General features: G+C 46.8%; 1 protein-coding gene across 10 annotated transcripts in view; it reads left to right on the top strand.

Moving 5' to 3' along the window:
* ZNF618 (zinc finger protein 618) overlaps positions 1–21139 on the top strand; it is a 173579-nt gene that overhangs the window by 52215 nt on the left and 100225 nt on the right. For all 10 annotated transcript variants that reach the window (XM_065648310.1, XM_065648309.1, XM_065648308.1 and 7 more), the window contains exon 2: positions 19836–19879. In XM_065648310.1, the coding sequence (XP_065504382.1) occupies positions 19836–19879 (44 nt within the window). The remainder of the gene's footprint in view (positions 1–19835; positions 19880–21139) is intronic.

Here is a 21139-nt window from a genome sequence, read left to right as displayed (position 1 = left end):
CATTTCCTAGTTCTGTTTGAAAAATAAATGAGAAGGAGTTGCTAGTGGCTCCACAAGGTCAGCGGGTGTGTGATGTATTCATGATTCATTAGTGTAGTTTCTTCTTCACTTCGTCAAAAAAGGAAAATAAATGATACTAAAAGCCCTGAAAAGGCCCGTTTGGAGTTGGTTTGCCTCATCCACGCCGTCTTGTGCCACTGGTTGTTTCATCCTCACGTTGCCCTTAGTTCTGCAAACAGTAAAAGCGATTCGAATTAACTGCTCACATGTGCAGCCCAGTTTTGACTTTCCTTTATTTCTCTGGCTAAAGTCAAGCTTAGGAGGAGGTCCTGGCTGGGCTGGGCCTAGGCCGAGCGTGCGGGAGGGCCTGTCCCGGCTCTGGGGGCTGCAGAGCCCCGGCCCGGCGGCTGGTGGTGGGAGGGCCCATCTTGTTTTGTGTATAATAAAAATGCTACTTTCTTCATTACCTGCGGAATATAGGCCGTGACTGGCAGCCATTTTGCTCATCATTAATAGCTCTACTTAATCTTGAAACAAGACTTTTCCCATGATATATCTGTAAACCAAAGCAAAACAAATCAACCTTTCTTCTTTCAGTATCTCTGATGCGCCACCTCCCTCCTAAACAAACAAGAAAAAAATCCCAATTCCTGCCCTCCTCCGATGAACAATGACTCATTCAGCTTTTTTGTTTTTCTTTTTTTTCTTTTTTTTTCTTTTTTTTTTTTTTAATTTTTCATTTTGGCCTTCGCTTCCCTCGGGTGGCTGCGTTGCAGGCGGAGCTGGCAGTGCCGCCACTGGTGAAGATTGCCCAACTCCGACCAGCCTCTGCGTTCGACTCTTTATAACTCTGCCAAAACTTCTTAAGCGTTTGCGACTAAATTTTCCAAGCCAGGTGTCTGCCTAAGGGGGGAACTTGTTTGGAAGAGCTGCAGCAAAAGCTGCTGCTGCCCTGGCTGATGAATGAGGCTCGGAGGAGGACGGGTTTGCCCACGCCGAGCCCAAAAAATTGCTGTGGGTGTCGGGGAAAGCGCGTTGTCCTGGACCCAGGATGATTCTGGGTCCCTGCCCCTCTGGGGGTCTTTTGTCTTTTGTTGATCTTTAGGAATTTCTGTGGGTTTTGAGACCTTCCTTCCTAAACGTGGTTAAACGTCCCGCTGGGCTCGGGCAGCCAATTCGGGGCTGGCACAGTCACCGAGCACTTTGCTCCAGGACAGGAGGCAAAAACCACTGTTGGACATGGAGTGGAAAATTGGGAGAACCTCTTGTATTTCAGGCCTGTGACACTGTGGAAAAAACCACCATGATCTGGCTGAATTATTAACCTTGAAATGTCCTAGAGCTGCAAATGCTCAGCTGAGCCTTGAAGGAGTAGCCGGGGTGGCAGGCAGTGCAGAGCATCCCTCCTGCATCTTCATCCGCTGTTACCCAAACCCTGGTACAGGGGAAAAATAGTGAAAATAAATCTATAATTGCTGCTGAAAAATATTCTAAAAAATTTAATTCTAAATTTAAAAAAAATTATTATGAGTGAACATTGCAGAATCAATGACTTGGTCATCCAGCAGTGGCCCTGGCCAGGCCAGTGTGGCCTCTAGAAATTTGATTTTTTCACCTTTTTTTTTTTTTTTTTTTTTATTAAATCAAACTGAGCACTGGAAGAGCTGAGGTTTATGTGGAAGAACTATCGTGGGTTTCAGCAACTCAGGGCTGTGTCACAGTATGGGGCAGGCTGGCGGCACACAGCACAGGGTGCATTCCACCAAAATTTTGGCATTTTCTGACTTTTGATTTTGCAATGGTGTTATTTTTTGACGTGCTTTTAATGTAATCTGTGCATGGTGTTAAGTTTGCAGTAAAAGCTTATAAAGACCAATTTTTTTGATGAAGCTGTTTGATACTGCTTGGTGGCTGTGATCGGTTGGACTCACTGTTGGACTCCCCAGGATTTATGAGCCTGCGGTTGATGCATCCCCTTATTTATTTTCTCTCACTTTATCTTCTAATTTCCAAATTCTTCCACATTTTTCCTTTCAACCTAATGTCTTAATTCTGCTGCTTTATTAATCCATCTAATTATGTTGAGTTCAAGTTGTTTGAAATCCACTTATGTTGGTATAGGAAGTACTTACTATATTAATCAAACGATCCAAGGTGGCTTCTTCTCTGAAGTCCGTAATTTGCGCTGTACATATTCCTCCTGATAATATTGAACTTTGTAACAATGCACGTTTCCTCTGTGTTCCCAAGGAGACACTGAAATACATTAATTCTCTTGTTTTTTCTGAGTACACCAATAATTCATCCAGGAGTGCGATGCTCCCCCGAGCAGCCGCATCAAACGCCATCAGTCTCCAAAATCACAGCGATGGTCTCGCTGTGGGGTCTGCAGAGGGCTGGCGGGGAACAGCTGCTGATTTTTAAAACATAAAATAGTTTTCTTAAAAGAGCTCAGATATAATAGTATTTGAAATAATACATGGAATATTTGAATAATAAATACAATAAAAAGTTTTCTTAAATATTTCAACATTTAGTTTAAATCAGCTTTGAGGAAGGACAGCATGGGCGAGGGAGCGGCTCTCGTTTTGGGTGGAAAGCGTCTCTTTTGCAATCACCATTTTGTTTCTGGGAAAACAAGAAGATGGTGGCGCTCGGTTTTGCTCGGCATGTATTTCTGAGCAAACGCTGTGGATGAAGATTTGCTCTGTCCCTGCAGGAGCAGAACGGTGTTTCCCACGTGTATTTATTGAATTTTCATGAGTGTTTTCCCTTGCTGGGTCATACGGGCAGTGAAACCTCGTGAAGGTAGCGGTGGGGTTTTCCCCTAAATTTCATGTCCCCTGCATGGCCCAGATTGGTGGTGAGCGCTGGACAGGGGGATGGTCATCAAAAACCTGCAGAAACCGAGTTTCTGAGTCAAAGTGGAGGTTCAGAGTGGGGGATTTAGCTCTGGTTAGAGCTGTAATTTCAATAAAGCAGTCAAGCTGGGGAAGGGAAGGCTGCCCGGAGAAGCGCTGAGCTTAATTCCAAGTCTGACAAAACCTGGTGCTGGAGAAACTGAATCTATAGAGTTGAATTAGAGGAGCCCAAAAGTGCTCGAGAAGCAGCATCTTGTTTGCTGAGACACCGGAGATAACACCAGCCACGGCAACTCTCCGTGAGAGGAGAAATGCAGAAATTAGAGGCCTTTAGGACCACGAATGAAAAAAGGCTGACAATTTTTGGTGGTGCCTGAACAGTCTGTCCCCATCCAGAGCCGTGTGGTGCTGCGGGTGACACCGGGAGGTGGTGGGACCATCGGCAGCGCCCAGCTGGCTCTCCAGCTCTGCTCTGCTCATCAGCAGGCTTCGCCCTGCGGTTTTTTTTGGTTCTGGCATAAAATTAGTTAAACAAGGCAGTGTAAACACAGAAAGCTTTGAAGATTTAGTTCGGTCTTTCTAAATAAATACAAAAGACAGCACATGCATGAGCTTGTGTGGGAGAGGATGGGTTGGCGCGTGGGGCGATGCGCATCCCTCTACCTTTGCGTATTGACACTACTGACATTTTTTTAGATGGCAGCTATTAGAATAAGGGCCAGGTAGCATTTTTTTTTCTCCCCTTGTGCTGTTTGTGATCCTCTCTCTGTGGAAAATGGTTGTTTGTCCACTGGGTGATTTGGGAGCGAGAGTTTTCCCAGCCGGCCTGGTCTTGGCAGCATCGGGCCCGTACCAGATAACAGCCCCTGTCCTCAGCTTAAGTGTGTCACGCCAATAATAGCATTACAGTTTCAAACTGAAGGAGGGATACTTTTTTTTTTCTTCTTTTTTTTTTTTTTTTTTTTTTTGGTGGTTACTGATTAATTAGGTCAAATTCTCCAAAATTAGACTGCTGGAGAAAGAATGGGCCAACAGTGTGCATTTTGACAAAACCTTCTGACAGAAAGCGATGGGGGCCGATTCCTCCTCCTCCCCCCACACGCTCCGTCCCGTGCCCCAAACTCTCTTCTCCCCAGAAGAGGTTCATTTTTAAAATTGTATCCATTAATATCCCAATTTCCCTTTTCCCCCCCCCTTTTCAAGTCTTGCATTAAACCCCTGTAGATTCTGCTGTAAGTAGGCAATTAAGCTAACAACATAATTATATCCCTTAATGCTCATTTTAACTGGTTTAGAGAAGAAACAAAAGGGGAAAGCAGCTTCAAATATGTGGAAATAAAAGCTCCATTGTAAAGATATTTTTGATACTTGCGATAATTTGTGCGAAGTGCGGAGTTTGCCCATTAGTGACTGCAGGGGAGCCTGGAGGTCACATTTAAGAGCCTTACAGGTAACGTGGGGTTTTACCTTCTGAATGTCCTTTCTCTGAACCCACTCCCCACTGCAAATTTTGGGGAATCCCAGGAGACTCAAGAGTATGTCCACCTCATATTGCAATATAGTGGCTGCATAGCTGTGGCCTGGTAGGTTTTTCTTTTTTTTTATTACCTGAGCAATTAGTCACCAGAGACCTATACACTGAGTCTGCAAGCTGCCGCCTCACCATATATATTAGCAGAAAATAGAGCGCTGCAAAATAACATTGATGGAGAATTACCGCGGTGAATCTGTGCCGACGTGAAGCTCCTTTGCTGCCCGCGCAGGGCCAGACGCGCCGGGGAGCCGTGCCAGCGCGGTTACGAGCAGAATAACTTCAGTGGTTTTCTGCAGAGCACACAATTCCGCAAAAATCTGTTGGCGAGGCACGAAGTTTTATGAAGACCCTCCGAGCTTGGAGCTGGGACGCTGCTTCGGCATCTGAGATCTTGCCAGGGGACCCAAGTGCTTGGCTGGGGCCTGGTTTCTGAGGTTGGCTGGAGACTGTCAGACATGGCGCAGTGCACTGTGGACACTGCTGGGCTTTACAGAAACCTGGGTTCGTTTTCACTCTCCTTCGTCCACACTAATTCCAGTAAGGGCATAGAGATGCTGTTCAAGGAGTTTGACCCATGACTGTGGATCATGGAATGACTGAGAGAGCTGGGGCTGTTGAGCTGGAGAAGAGAAGCTGAGAGGGATCTGATCAATGTGATCAATATCTCAGGGTGGGTGTCAGAGGATGGACCAGACCCTGTTCAGTGGTGCCCAATGCCAGGGTGAGGGGCAACGGGCACAGACTGAAACACAGGAGGCTCCATCTGAACGTGAGGAGAAACTTCTTTGCTGGGAGGTGCCAGAGCCTGGACCAGGCTGCCCAGAGCGGCTGTGGAGTCTCCTGCTCTGAGACATTCAAACCCGCCTGCACACATTCCTGTGGCATCTGCTCTAGATGTAACTGCTTTAGCAGGTGGGTTGGACTGGATGATCTCCAGAGGTCCCTTCAACCCCAAACACTGTGATTCTGTGATCTCAGAGCTATATGATCCCATCTCTGTGCGAGCAGCAGTGATGGTCTAGACCTACTGAGGAGCATCAGCTTGATCATCTCTTCTGGATCATTCAGGTGAACATAAACCAAAATTTATTTTTCTGAAGAAAAAAAGCTGGGGATAACCTGACACTAAAGGAGCTGGGATCGTTAAGCAGAGCCATGTGCACACCAGCATGGTCACGTTGCCTATCTGCTCACATTGGCCATGACATGTAGGCACGTTGTTTTTTGGGGGCAGGGAGCTTAGACAAGAAAATATTCGGACAATCACTTCTTCAGGAGCTTTAATTAGACCTGCAAGGTACTTGTTCACATGTTCACCAGTCACTGGAGGAGGTGTTTTGGATTAAATCAGCAGATATTCCCCTGGACAGCCAGGAGTGCAGTGAGCATCTCTTGGAGCTGTGACTTCATGGCCTGGAGCTCCTGTTAGGAAGCAGTTAGAAGGAGAAGGCAGCTTGTAGTTCAGTTTTCTTTACACTGGTAAATAGCCATAAGTTAATAAAGAATTTTCAGGTTTTGGTAAGGTGGTCTGGTTTGAAATCACCAAGGTAGGAATTAAAAGTTTTCTAGTGTGTAGGGAGATGGTGCCCCTTCGGCATGGGTTTTTGGAGGTTGTGGTTGGCAAAGTAATACAGTGTAATTAACTGGATATTGGCCTTCTCTCTTTAAAATAAATGCTAAATAAAAAAGTGAAGGAATTTGATAGAAGGATGTGTGTTCCTCTGGTTTGAATAACATCTATTGCATGGTTTGCTAATGTGAGAGGAGAGACTATGTCCAGTATAACATCCTAGGTTATCTTCAGTCCCAGCTCAGTCACCATCCCGGCAGGTTTTGAGCTTGTCTTGGCTGGGTAAAGCTTGTCCATGGGACACCCACTGGGCCCTTGACCCTGTGCCCTGACACATTGGAGTAGTTTGACCTTATTGTTATTCTGATCCTGGACATGAGTTACCTGCTTATTTCCTCTTCATGGAGAAGATGATGTCGTGTCTTACTGCCCGGTGTCTGCTGTCCCAGAGATCTCTGACCCGCAAACTTTGTCCGGAGCTCCAACGTGGGGTGTCTGCTCACCCTTTCAGGGATGTGTTTCAACGGGTGAGGGGACGTGTGGCATTATTGAAGAACTGGAGATTCCCCAATGAAGTTGCCAGCTTGACACAGCAGGAAGAGGCTGGAGTGAAGATGCTTTTGAGTGTTTGTAACGGTGAAGGTCTCCAAAAGGTTCTCCGCAGCCTGTCTTGCCCTTGGTGAATGTGTCTCTCATGTGCCCGTCTCTCTCCAGCCAACTTTCTCCTAGACTCAGGAGCATCCTTTGTATTTAGGACAACGTGGGGGTAAAGTGCATCAAAGTAAAGGTCCCTCACCCAGGATGGAGTCTGGGGATTCAAGGACAGTCCCCAGTATTCACTGGGCTTTACGTGAATGCCCTGAATTGTCGCAGCTTCCCATGCTTTTAATCCCACACTTGGAGTGTTATATGCAGAAAACAGTTCTTGGGCTGAAGAACTTTCCAGGTGTCCAGTAGAATAATTCATTGGCGATGATGTGCTTTAATCCAGCCCTGAAGTTTGTGGTGTACCATGTTCCTCGGGTACAAACAGTTCATATAGAAAATATCCATGGCCGCTGCTGAGGTTCCGTATGATCTGAGTGGAAAACAACGCACCCAAGGTGAATAATTGTGAGGCTGTGACAGCACCAAGTGTAGCTCAGCATCATTTTTTCTCTTTTAATGGAAGAAATTGGCACATGTGAGCTTTTCCCAGCCCAGCATCTTCTGCAGTTGGTGCTCACAGAGGACTGGAGCGGGCTGGTGGTCGGAGGATTTCTGACGACACATCAGGAAGAAGAAACAGCCCTTGGCTTCATTTTTTTTGTCCATGCAAAGGACCACAGGTGCATTCCCTGGGCTCGTTGCTCCTTTCTCAACTCAGGGACAAAACCAGTGCCGTCCAGCACTGGCAGCAGCAGCCGGTCTTACAGTGAAACCCGGACTTAATTTGGAGATCAGGCTTTAACGCTTGGGCTTGGGGATTTCTCTCTAGTTCTTAGACTTGACCCAAGGTCGTGCCTGAATTTTGGGCGGGCGATCACACCTCCTGGCTTTCCTTTCACAAGACTTTGCAGCAGCTGCTGCCTTGCAGACTGGCAGAGGACTAATGATGCTGCCTGCAAAATTCAACCCCAAAACGGGTCCTGTAAGAACATTTGTACCTTTTTCGCATCCCAGCGGTGGTTCTCCCGCTCTGCTCTGACAAATCTCTCTGGTGTCAGAGCCGTGCAAATAATTTTTTGGTTTCCTTGAAGCTCTGACAAAGTGAAGAAATCCTTTCCAGGTTGAGCCTAAAAGAAACATATATTGATTTTAATTTTTGTTGTTGACCGGAAAATAAAGAGTATCATTTTGGGCTGCATAGTTGAACAGAATCTGGGGCTTCCGAGTGCTTTGTTTAGATTTTGAACACATCTTATAGTTCTTGCTTTAAGAAATAAATAGGGCAGATATTTAGCCTGTATGAATCAGGAAATTTTAAATGTCAGACTGTGTCACTTCCACTTTTTGAAAATGAGAGCCCTATTCTATTGTATGAATGGTTCAGTAAAAATTACACTAATCCATGTGATGTTCGATCTTGCTATAGCTACACTTCTGCCTGAAAATAATTTCCCTGCAGCAACACACCCTCGTTTTTTTCAGCTCCGTGAACTATAGGGAATTGCAGGTCACGCAGGTCGGGTCCGGGTGATGTTTGTCCTGTGCAAATTGTTCAAAAAATGGTTTCTTTAGCCCAGCCGATTGCTGAGATATCGATTTGGGAGTGACAGCAGCAAAGGTCGATGGCATGGGGTGATGTCCCACTCTTCCCAGTGCCGGGTCCGCCTTGGGGACTCCTGGTGAGGTTTGTGGGGTCACTGTTCCGTCTGCCCGGGGACAATCTTTGCAATGTCTCGGCAGGATCCCTCCTGCAGCCTTGGCGGGTTTACTTGTACCCAGGAAAAAAGCTGTTTTTCCTCTTCCCTTAGTGTCCTAATTGCCATAATTCTTGGGAAGATGGCAAACCCACCCGCCCTTGCGAGAGCAGCCAGGCCTTTTGGGGCTTTTTTGAATCTTGGAGGATTGTTTGTTTATTTATTGATTTATATCTGCTCGGGGAGTCAATCTGGTGATATTTATAGGATTTGTGGTTGGCTGATGGGAGTTATTTTGCAAGCAGAATTTCTAAGATTTCTACTTTAAGCCTGCTTTTTCCCAAACTCCTTCATTTTCACCCTTCTCTTTTTTTTTTTTTTCCTCTTTTTTTCCTGCTTTTTTTTTTTTTTTCCATTTTTGAGGGAGCCAGGCAGGCTAAACTCTTTCTGAATGAATTTTCCCCCTGTAATTACTGCTCTTTTTTAAGTTCAAAAAAAATTATCCAGTCTTGCGTGCCTTCCCCCCTTCTTACTTTTAGATCAATGTGGTTTGACTTTTTTTTTTTTTTCTCTTTCCAAAGTAAAATTACCGCTATTTCATTCTATTAAAAAAGCCAGTCATACAGAACTGGGAGAGGAGGCGACATCCCGTAGTTACCCTCTCAACAGTAAATGTTTGTTTAGTTTCGGCCTCTTAGCCCATCTCTAAATGCTAAAAGGGATTTTGTTTATAAAAATCATGTTTTTTATTTTTCAAACCGACGGCCTTCCCTGTGGGGAAGGGGTGTCTTGTAGTCTTGGGTACCAGCCTTGCAGGGGACCCTTGGCCAACGCTGAACCTCCATATGGTCCTAACACCCTCTCACTGTGATATTTATCGAATTCTGCATTTTTTAAAATTCTAGACACTAATTTTCTGCCTTGGATTATTGCGTGTTTGTCAAATGTTTAATTTTTCATAATGTACCTCAGATTTAAGCTGAACATCGTCAGTACCTTGCATCCATACTGCATTGTTAATTATGGAGACGCCCAAAGCAGTCTCCAAAATTTACCAAACAAAAGAGGTAAAACCAACTCCAAAATGTACAATTCTGCCCAGAGATCGCGTTACTCCCACTGAAACACAGATGACCTAACCATGAGCTGGAGCAGCTCCTGTGGGACATGTTTCACAGCCTTTGCAGATTTAAAGGGCAAAGTTTTAGTCTTATGAAAGCTTCTTCCAAGAAGTGCCTCATCACTGGGCTCCTTCCTGGCCCCGAGACCCAGGACTCCGTGCCCGGTGGTTGTCCCACTAGCGTGCACGGTCCTCCGAGGATGTTCTTCACATGAGTCCGTTTTGCTTTTGTTCTTAATTTTTCCTCACGTCTTGGGTTGGGGCTTCGTGGAGGGACCAGCAGGATGGTCCATGTGAGTCACTGTCCTCACGCTGGGAACAGTGATGGGACTTGGAGGGTTCGTGGCCAGATGGGAGGTCCCCACTTTGGAGGTGGTTTTTGCTCTAGATCCAGGCTTGGCTCCCTCTTTCCCAGCATCTTTTTTGACGCTCAGAGAGCAGGATTAGAACATCTACAACAGCTGGTGATACAGGTGGGCCTGTGGCTGGTGGGGCATCTTGCTCTCAGGTACTTGTCCTGCTTTACCATGGCGATGACAGAAATGCTCCGAGTGTCTGTGTCGCAGTGTTGCTCCTGCAGGTGCACTCAGATTTGGATGTCCTACTGTCTGAGAGCCTGGGGCGTCTCCTGGCTGGTCTTCACTTTGGCCAAACCATGCCGAGCTCCGACCACCACCTCCAGGTCAGACCTGCTGGGGAGGTTGTGTTCCCCGCCACGTTTCCAACCACTGCAGACCCCTGCGCTTGCTGTCACAGAATCGCAGAACCTCAGCCTGGTTGGGGTTGGAAGGGACCTCTGGAGGTCACCCAGTCTGACCCACCTTCTAAAGCAGTTACACCTAGAGTAGACTGCACAGGAGTGTGTTCAGGCGGGTTTGAATGTCTCAGAGCAGGAGACTCCACAGCCGCTCTGGGCAGCCTGGTCCAGGCTCTGGCACCTCCCAGCAAAGAAGTTTCTCCTCATGTTCAGATGGACCCTCCTGTGTTTCAGTCTGTGCCCGTTGCCCCTCACCCTGGCGTTGGGCACCACTGAACAGAGTCTGGTCCGTCCTCTGACACCCACCCTGAGATATTGATCCCATTGATCAGATCCCTCTGAGCTTCTCTTCTCCAGCTGAACAGCCCCAGCTCTCTCAGTGTCTCCTCATCAGAAAGATGCTCCAGACCCCTCAGCATCTTTGTGTCCCTCCTCTGGACTCTCTCCAGTAATTCCTTGTCCTTCTTAAACTGGGGAGCCCAGAACTGGGTACAGAACTCCAGATGGGGCCTCACCAGGGCAGAGCAGAGGGGAAGGATGCACAGAGGCTCATTTTGGGATAGATTAAACTGTTCCCGGTCAACTTCTGCTGAGTTCTTCCATGTACAGTGGAGGTGGAATGATTTCTCAGGTTGCCTCCCATCAGCTGAGCCCATGCACGTGCTCCAGCGAGGTGGTTCATCTTAAACTCAGCATTCAGGTCTTTCTCACTGCGTCACGTTGGACACTGGGGCAGACAGGCTGGACCTCTGCGGGTGGGTGGTGGCTCCGGGTGGCTCCAGGTAGGTCCTGCCATGAGGTGACACCTGCAGTGGGACACGATCGCAGCCCCAGCATCGCAGCCAGGAGATGTGTCTGCTCACAAACGCCCAGACAAAAGGTGTCTGGTGGCACTTCTGTAGTAAAACATGTGGGATTCCATGTATAAATAAGTCCTTTTTTTTTTTTTTATCCTCCCTGTGTGCTCTCATAGGTGATGAGATATGTTTGTTTTATCAAGTTGGAAAAATGCCTGTAATGGGATTTTTAAAAAATTGATTTCCTGAGAGTTTCCTGTGAAACTGGAAACCTGGAAATGTGGGTGGATTTCTGAAATGCTGTCGTGTGGCTCCTTCTCCCCTCTTCTTCCCCCCAAGTAAAAAATAATAATCCCCTCCTCCCTATCTAAGGTTTCATTCCATATACATTTATTCTTTAAAAATATTTCCAGCTGTTTCTTCTGCTGGGAAACTCATACCATCTGTAAACAACAGCTTGATGCAGATAATTCTGTTGTTTTGCCTGGTCACTCTTATTTTCCAGCTCTTAAGAGAGTTCAGAAGTAATCAGTGATGCCTTTTGTCCTCTTCACCCTCAATATGATTATTTTTCTCATAAAGAATGGAGTGAGAAGAGCACTGAGCAACAGGAGCTGGAAAAAATATTTTGATTACTTTTCAGTTGTTTGTAATCAAGGAGGAACTCTTTAAATGCAGACCAATTTGCTACATTGATTTAATTCATAATTTTAATTTCATGACTGTTTTGGAGAAAAAGAAAAGGTACGTCAGGTTGAAGCTTTTAAGTACTTGTTTGAACATTTGTAGTTTTAAGTTAAAATTTATTTTATGTTCTCTTTCTTTGGGAAAGTGCTGGCAAGTGCTACTCGAATTTCCTTGGGCTGCCACAAGAGAAAAATTGAAATTCAAAGCACAGATTCTGCCAGTACTTTTAGCAAGTTCATAAAATTACTCATATGAAAATTCCCTTGATTCAGAGGCAGCTGCTTACAGCCCTTAAACACGTCTGCGACTTTCTGAAGCATCGGGAGCCGCGGTGGACGGTTGGTGACAGGAGAACCTTGGGTCCTTCGCAGGCAGGTTTTTTCTGTTTCAAGGGGGAAAAGCGCTGCCGTGGTTCAGCACCCGGCCAGGCTGGGGCTGGTTTTGTGATGGGAGTTTTCACTGCCTCGCCGGGGTTGGTGTTTGCACCTCGTAGCAAAACCCCGTGTGTGCTTTTTCCAGCACGCATTTGACCTTTTTAGTTTCAAACTTTTTAGAAGAATTTGTAATTATGAGTTACTGAGACAGCTCGGAAATTGGGCAGATGCATGCAACACGCCCAAGTTATTAAATTATGATTATAAAATGGGAAGATAATAAACAGTAGGCAAGAACTAAACACAATGGAACTGAATGAGAATAATTTCTAGATTTTAATTGTGATTTTTTCTTCTTATTATTATTAGCCTACTTAGAATGTTCACCTCTGTGCTGCAACTTTCTCTGCCCAAGATAAGGATTTGGGGAGAAGTCTGAGCAAACCCAGTCCAGCCATTTGCAAGATGAAGCAATGTTGTGGAAAAAAAAATGGGGGGAAAAAAAAAGGAAAGAAGTTAAAAGAAAAATAATTCTCCTGCCAATACAAAGAGAATTGAAATCAGTGTAGAGAGGGCCCCCGGGTGAAGTGAAACTCCAGGAGCGGAGAGGATCCCTCCTGCCTCGGCTTTTCCAGCGAAGCCCTGACCTTTGCGTTGGGCTGATCAACCTCCTGGCTGGTTTCGTCGTTAGTGTTAGTTACTAATTAGCATTTGGGAGGCACCTAGTGGCTTCGAGGCGACTGGTATGTTGCAGGAAGATGAGCAGTGAGAAATCTTGTCGGTTGTTAATTATCCCGGGTACCGTGGGGACAGACAACGGGAGAGGTGGGTCACCACACACCTCTGTGGTGGGACCGGAGGAGACCCTGCTGCAATGGGGACGGCCGGACGGGGAGCAAGGAGCAAGAGCATCTCTTCTGCTGTTGCGATGCAATGTTCTGGGTGTCCTTGCTGAGCGTGGCCATCCTGCAGTACCATTGCCCTCGGTGGTGGCCTTTGCTGGCTTAAGGTCTTCCTTGACGTGTGTGCTCCTTGGCCACCAGCAAGATGGGGACATGGCCAGGGGCCTGGCCAAGCTTAGACGGTGCTGTATTCCCAAACCAGTCTGATTTCTTTTGTGGCTGGGCAGCCATCTCCAACAGGCATTTATTTGCATGCGTAAATGTGGTGGAGGTGCTCACGTGGGTGAGCTGGCTGCTCAGTGAACCTTGTGAATTTGGATCTGCTCAAGCACGCTCCAAACTCAGGATTTAGAGCAGCCCTGGGGGGTGACGGGCTCCCTGTGTCCCCAAGTACCAAGCATCGGGATGCTCCGTCTGTCCAGCTCGGGTCATGTCCCTGTTGGTCACAGTCAGCTCGGCACCTTCCCATGAATGAACCTGGGAAATCTCAACGTTAAAACAAGTCTTTCTAAAGCTGAGTTTAAATAATACGTATGCCTGGGAGCAATGAGTACCTTCCTCTCACACTGGAGACTTTCCCGTACATGGCGTTAGAACCCAAACGAGATCATTGCTCTTCACACCAATGGGTGGTCCATGGGCTTTTGGTACCACCTTGTCTCCGATGTCCCCTTGCTCCAGCACTGGAGGTGTTGGGCATCACCTGTGCGTGTCCCCAGCAGGTGTGGTTTATTCCCATCGTCAGTGCCTCCATCATCCTTCTCGCTGCTGGAAAGCTCATCCCTGGCTTGGCAGGAGCCGAGTGTCTGTGGCCAGGGCTGGAGTCACTGCCTTTTTCTTCTGATGACCTCAAGTAGAAAACGCTCCCGCTGTTCTCATCTCAAAGGGTTCAAAATCTTGGTTTTTTTCTTTTTCATGTTGGGTTTTCCTGAAGAAGCATGGACCTCAGCCCATCCGCGTGCTGTTTTTTCCCCATGGCTGAGTAACAGGGTGAAATTGCCCTGGATGCTCATGAATAATTTTGACACTACTATTTTTTCAAGTTGCTACCAGCATCCCCAACGTGCATCTTGGCCGTGTTGCCCCACGGGATGGGGGGTTTTACAGACTCCACCATGGGCATGGCGGGGTGAAGGACCCTTACTCCTGGGGCTCAGCTCTGCCCTGGGACCACAGAAGATGCCTTGGGTAGAGCTCATATTTCCTCCCTACAGATTTCTTTTTTATTATTCTTATTTTTGTTGTTTCTTGAGGGGAAGCTGCAGCTGAGGAAATAGGCAGTGCATTCCTCCGGCCCAAGGAATGAACTTGTTCCCTGGTGGAAAATTCATCCCTTTTGGAGGGATCTGCAGAGGCAAAGGGTGAGGACGGGACCAGCCGCAGCAGCCTGGAGCACCAAGGATCATTTTCCTTCGTGCAGGGGATGCCCAGACTCCAGGATGCGCCCAACACGGGTCCTGCTCAGCTCACCCTTTGGCTCTTTATAAACTTTGGGGGACATCGCTGAGCTTTGAGGGGTCAGAAGGACAACGGGGGGTGATATAGGGGACCGTGGTGCCACACGAGTTGGGAGTTTGGATTTCCTTGGCATCCGCTGTGTGGGCAGGAGGAAGCAAAGATCCAGAAGAAAAAGGGACACGGGTGTATTTATGGGTCCTATTGCTCTGCAGATGTTTTGGTGCGATGTGGGATTTTTTTTTTTTCCTATTTAATGAAAATTAAATAGGAAACTGCCAATGTCTTGGCCTTTGTTTAAAAAAAAAGAAAAAAAGGAGAGGGAAAAAAATGCACTTCCTGCATTTTCTCTTGCTCTGAAGTTAATAATAACAGACAGCGCAGGTAGGCAGGCCTGCAGTTATTTTTATGGCACATTCCTTTGTGAGACCTGTTTTCAGTTGCTTCTCCCGTTGCCAAATATTAATGATTTGGGGTGAAATTTTCCACGCTGGGTGCTGGCGGCTCCTTTCTAAACTGTACGTGCGTGTTTTGGTGTTTCACCCCAAATTATTCAGCTGTCTTTGGGAAAAGTAGGTTGTGGGGTTTTTGTTTTCCTCAGGTAAAACAAATAATTTAGCCCTTTTACAAAGCATCTGAAGAGTTAAATCTGACTTCTGCTCTGGGAGAGGAGCTGGAGTGAGCGGCTTCTGCTCCCCCTGCAAACCCCGGGCAGGTTTAGGGGCATCTCCCCTCGGCGGAGCCGGGGTAAAGTTCGGAGGCAAATCATGGTTGTCTACAAATAAATAAATGGATTTAAAGGCTTTTTCCCCTCGGGGAGGGCTTTGGCAGGGGCAGATGGGGGGTCCTGGCCCCCTGTCCCGCGCTGGGTGTCCCGCCTGTGGGAGTGGGTCTGAGCGCGGCCTACGTGGATGCAAATCCAAGTGATTTGAATGATCGATTTTAATCATCATTTAAGTGATCAGGCGGAAAGCCCGTGCTTAAATCCTTCAAAATCTCATTTAACGTTTTCATGGGTTTTAGTTATTTTGTTGTTTTGCAGTAACTGTTAAAATATTGTGGGTTTTTTCCTAATATAGTGTAGCCCTTTCTATAAACATGCATTTCTCAGGTCAGTTATACATCTGCTTGGACTCCTAATTTTTGACGCTTTATCCTGTTAGAAGATGTTGACTGATACATTTCTTATTTGTCACATGATTTACTTTTCGCTTACAACTTGAGTCGAGGAGCATATGGCCAGAAACCACATTCTGCTTTTGTGCATTTTAATTTAATAGATATTTATTAGCTCTAGTTAAACAAAACTACCTTAAACATACCTGATACGTACAAAAGCAGCTTTAGGGAATCATATTTTGAATTGTAAATAGAGATTGTGTGACTAATTATCCTGCCTGTGTTTCGGGGCCCCGTGTCCGTCCTGCCCTGGTTGCTGACTGGTGGGAGGACACAAACTCTGCTCCTCTGCTTTCTCAATTATCAATTAAGAAGTCCCTGAATTAAATTACCTGGGTAAACTGGTGTGCAGGAGATTTCTCTCTGCCCTTCCCAAAGACGCCACTTTGTCGAAAGCTGCTCTGACCCATTTTGGCACATTCTGGTTGCCGGTGGTTAAATGTTTATTTCCAGAATTCACCACTTTGGCTTGCTTAGGATATTTGTAGTCTTTAAATATCACTTTTTAGGATTTAAACACAATGTTTTATTTTAAGTGGATTAATAGCGTGATCTGCAAAAGGCATCATCCCTTCACGTTTGATTCCAAATGGGCTTACTGCAAAATAAAAGGAAAAAAGCTTCTTTCAGCCAGATTTTTAAAAAACATGTGTATGCGTCTCCTGGTTTTCCCTGTGCTGAAGGTGGGGAGGAGGAGAGGCGGTCACCTTTGGGGTGGGGGGCTGGCGGTGTTTGGGGTGGCAGCACCTGCTGCTCGGGGTTTGGTGCTGGTTCTTGGGGAACCGCGGGTGCTGCCGCCCGGCCGGACACCCTATGCACATCCACCGGTTCGAGTCCGCGGGTCTTTGGCATCGAGGTTATTTGGAGATCTGCTTTACAATTACTGAGGGTCGGAGCCGCGTAACGAGGTTCTGAGCATCGCGCCACGGTGGACCTGGAGAGCTGAGGTACATCAAACAGCTCACATTGGTCAATTTATATATGCTTTCCTGCAATAATTTGTTTTTTATTTTTAAGTTTGTAGTTGTGTTTATTTTGCAAAGTTTGAGGAGAACACCATAGCACTTCTTTATTACACTTTTTCACCTTCACTTACCATGTACCATCAGAGGAAATGATCTTCCCACGTCTCGGCTGGACACTCCATGGTCCAAAGTAGCGCAAGTGCCGGTGATTTACGATTAAATCATCTTGCAGCCTTAGGATGGGCCAGGATTTGCTGTGCCTGGTGCTGCAGAAATGCTCAACTGAACAGAGCTCTTCCTGGAGAGTTTGCAACCCTGACAAATTGCTGGCACAGAAAATTTGCCAGTAAATTGTGTGTTTTGGAAGCAGAGCGGTGTGTGAAGGTGTCTCCTGGTGGCACCTGTGGTGAGGATGGGCTTGTTGAAGCAGCCAGGAGCCTTTAAGACAGCTCGATCTGAGTTTGTTCAGACTTGGCTTGATGTTTAGGTCTATGGATCCAGACTAAGCAGTCAGCCATGGGCTTGTATCAGCCACAACCAACCGCGCCAGCTCTGCCCATGTCCATTGGTGGGGTCTGAGTGTTTCCCTCATGGGAGGTGCCCAGGAGATGCCTCCTCTGGTGTGAGACCATCTAGATTGAGCGCTTTTATTTCTTGCAATTCCTTTTTTTTTTTTTTTCTTCTTTTTTTTTTCTTTTAAAATGAAGACAGACCCTAATGCTGGTGGGGTTGCACTGTCGTACCTCCCTTTCTGTGCTCCTCATGGACATCTTGGCCTTCACACTGGGCTGTTCTACATCCTGAGACAGGGGACTCCATTAATTGCTTACGAAAATAGGTAAAAAAAGCAAGTAAATTGGCATTAGAAAAATTAAAATTAAAAAAAATAGAAGGGGAAAATTGGTCAGGGCAGACACACACAGAATGTGGAAGCTAAGCAAAAAAAAGAAGTAAATAATAAAACGGTGTATTGGCCCCAGAAGGGGCCGTGCAGTCTCTCAGTGAAGGTTGGGAAGTGCCATCACCGCGTCATTTATTTCCAGCAATTCATCTGCTCAACTCCAAACACAAATATGAAAAGGGACATAAAATGATTGACACGCGTGATCCTTCACAGAGTAATACCTGCGTCAGCTCCGCGGTGAATCACAGCGAGGCGCCAGCTACCGCCCGTGCCTTACCAGGAATCAAACACGGCATCGGGCCGTCAGCACGGTCCCTGCACGATGCATTCCCCAGATGAAGTTACATCTAAAGAAATTCTTGCTTCTTATATCTAAAGAAATTCTTGGACGATGAATAACTCTGCAATCTCAGACAGATTTCCAGAGTTGAGATTGGCTATGTGCTTCCCAAATGGAAATATTGTAATTTTTGGTAATATTTAGGTAGGACTTGGTGCTGCGGCTGGAGTGGTCCCGCAGATGACACGAAGGTCGTGCTTTTAGTTTTGGCTTGTCTATTTTGTGGCTTTCACGACCACTCGTCCAGGTGACCTTTTCTCTTCAGCGGGTGTTTTTCATGTGGAATTACGATTTCAGGAGCCCGGGCGATGTCCCTGCGGTTGGGAATGTGGCTCACAGAGTGACCTGCAAGTTTGGGTTGTGCAGAAAATTCTTTGAGCAGCCTTTTTTCCTTTGTTTTTCTTTTTTTTTTTCTTTTTTTCTTTTTTTTTGTACACGCAGATCTAATCCTCTAGAAAATGCCCTGAAGGTTTGAGCAATCTACCAGTTGCAGGAACCCATAAAGCTTGCCTTTTTTTTTTTTTTTTTTCCATTGTGTAAGCATGACAAATCATTAATTTTTGATTGATTGCTTTGAATTATGGGTGCTCTGACATCCTTTCTGTAGCTGAACAGCTGTATAACAAATGAACATATCAGTGCTCACAAAAGATTGGAGATCTAACAGAAGCAATTACATTGTCAGCTCCTCCCTTCTGGCTTTTCCCAGGCAAAGGAGGGAGGAAATTTTTTAACAGAAATTCCTCAAGTGGCTAACAATAATAATAATAACTAAAAAATACCTTTTCGTAATTGAATTAGATTTTTATCTCTTCATTTCCAGTGGATTTCTTAAACCTTCACAAGCCAGGACGTGTTTCTGCTGTGCGTAACTCGGAGAATCCCTTTGACAAAATTTCACACGAAGAATTTAAAAAAAAAAAAAAAAAAAAAAATCAAATTGCAATTTTTGGTTGCTATTCCTTTAAGATTTCAGAATTGCACCAGTGCACTAAATGTGACCTCCATAACTTTTAAATTAAGAATTTATGCTGGCTTGAAATTTATGAAATATTTCAGCATGAAAGAAAGCCTTTTTCCCTCAGGAAAATTGAGCAATAAATCACAGCACTCTCGATTTACTGCCCTACAGCCAGCCAAAGATAGGATTTTTTTTTTTTTTCCTTCCTCCCTTCGTTCTAAAAAAAAAAAATGTAATCATATAAGACAGCTTAGCTGCTATCCTCCCACTCTCTAGAATTTTTAATTTCAGCTGTTTCTGCTTGGATTTATTTCCAATATTCCTGCTCGGCTTTTCAATTTCCTCAGTTATTAAATTTTAATTCAGTGCATTAGCATTTAAATTAAAAAAGGGTTTATTTTATCGAAATCGTTGGCTAGCCCCCATCCTGCTGCACATGAATTGCCTGTTTCTGCCATTTGCACAAAATGTGAAATGCAGCTAATATCTTTTAACTTGTATTTGTACAAATTCAGAAATAAAATTTCTGAGTTTGGAATAATATTGTCTTTCCAAGGAAGCCTCTGATCAGAGAGCCGGGGGAAGGAGGCGGAAAGGAGGAGACGCTGGTTACTCCCTGCTCAGCCCCTTCTAACGGCCCGGAGGGGTTCGATTAGGCAATTCATTGCTAACGAAGGGAGGTGTGATGGACCTGCCCCTCTGATCCATCTCACCTTGGGCGCAGTGTTGAATTTGGCTACTTCTGCCTTATTTCCCTCCTGCAAAATTGCCTATTTTTGCATAGGAGGGATCATCACTTTAAAATTTGGTAAAGCGCAACAAAGAAAAATGGCGCGAGAGCACCCGGAGGGAATCGGCTCAGAAAGTCGCCTCTGCGGTGGGGCCGTGTCTGAAATCCCGCCCGCGCCTCCCGCAAACCTCTGCGTGGGTTTCCGTGCACAACGTGTCCCACCAACACTGAGCACGGGGCACGTGTGGAACTCAGAGTGGAAAACCCTGGGATTTTGGGTTCAGGAAGAGTTTGGAGGGCAGACTTGCCTTTCTTAACCTAAAACCCCCTTTTTTTTGATGTCTTTTGCCCCCTTAGGCTGACGAGAGCAACAGCAGTGGGCGGAGGAGCTCGTCCAGCAGGTAGGTGCATGGTTTTCTTTGCTGGAGCGGGATGCGGGGGGCGGATGTGACTCTGCTCAGATGCTCTTCATTTGGGAGATGGGCAGTGAAGGGCGACCACACGAGAGGGACGAGTTGGGAGCTGTTGGGTGCAGCATCCAGACACCCATGTTTGGATTTTGCTAGGAAAATGGATGCAAGAAGGATTATTTTGGGCTTTGGGGGAGAGGTGGTCTGCATGCAGCGCGAGGTGGTACAGCTGAGTCCCCGCAGCCCTGGGCCCGCGCCGTGGTGGGAAGACCCATCACGGGATGAGGTTCTTGGATGAGACCTTGGGCCACGCCATGGTGGTTGGGTGCGAGGGAAGTGTCCCACCACCCCAGCCCTCTCTGGTCCTGCTAAGGGATGTCTCCACAGCTCCCATGGGGTGCGGGACGTCCCAGGTCCCACCCAGGGGACTCTGCTCCAGGTGTCGCGGCCGCTGCCACCCCTGGTGTGTGTGGTGATGGGCACGGTGCCCGGGGCGAGTGGCAGCCCCTGGCCGGCGTGTCCCGGCAGGAGGGACACAGCCTGGGCACGAGCAGTGATAGGAAAGCCTGTCACAAAGCAGAGGTGGTGGGCTTGGTCTGCAGACCCTGTGGCCTCTCATCTCCTGCTGATGCTGTGGGGCATCTTCCCTTGCTGGGCATGCTGGAAGATACAAAGATGCTGCTTCTTGATCCCTCTCCATGCCCAGAGAGCAGCCAGCAGCCTGGCTCAAGTGGGCGATGGGGAGTGTCCAGCCCTGGCATTGCTGTGGTTGAGCTGCACCAGTGCTGGGGTTACCGAAGCAGCTCTGAAAACCCAAAAGCATCGAGCGTGTGGTGGGCTCCCCCCCTGCCCAGGGTGGCTGCGTGTCTGTGGTATGTGGGTGATACTTGCATGGGTGCTTCCAGTGATCGTGGGGACCTGCTGAAAAGTATCCTGCAGCATCCATTGTCCAATGTCTGTAGCTGGTGAAGTCAGTCCAGAGCTGGGAAAGCGTGGAAGAAGGGGCAGCTTTCCTTCCTTGGCCAGGCACTAATTCCTTTTAGCTGGGCTTTCTCTGCAGAGCAGTGCTCGTAGAATCATTTTGGTTGGAAGAGACCCTCAGGATCATCAAGTCCAACCATAACCCAACTCCAGCACTAAACCATGTCCCTAAACCTCGTCTAAATGCCTTTTAAACCCCTCCAGGGATGGCGACTCCACTGCTGCCCTGGGCAGCCTGTTCCAATGCCTGACAACCCTTACTGGGATTAA

This window comes from Caloenas nicobarica, chromosome 19 (assembly GCF_036013445.1).
Source record: "Caloenas nicobarica isolate bCalNic1 chromosome 19, bCalNic1.hap1, whole genome shotgun sequence".
NCBI lineage: Eukaryota > Metazoa > Chordata > Aves > Columbiformes > Columbidae > Caloenas > Caloenas nicobarica.
This window is presented reverse-complemented; position numbering and strand designations above follow the sequence as displayed.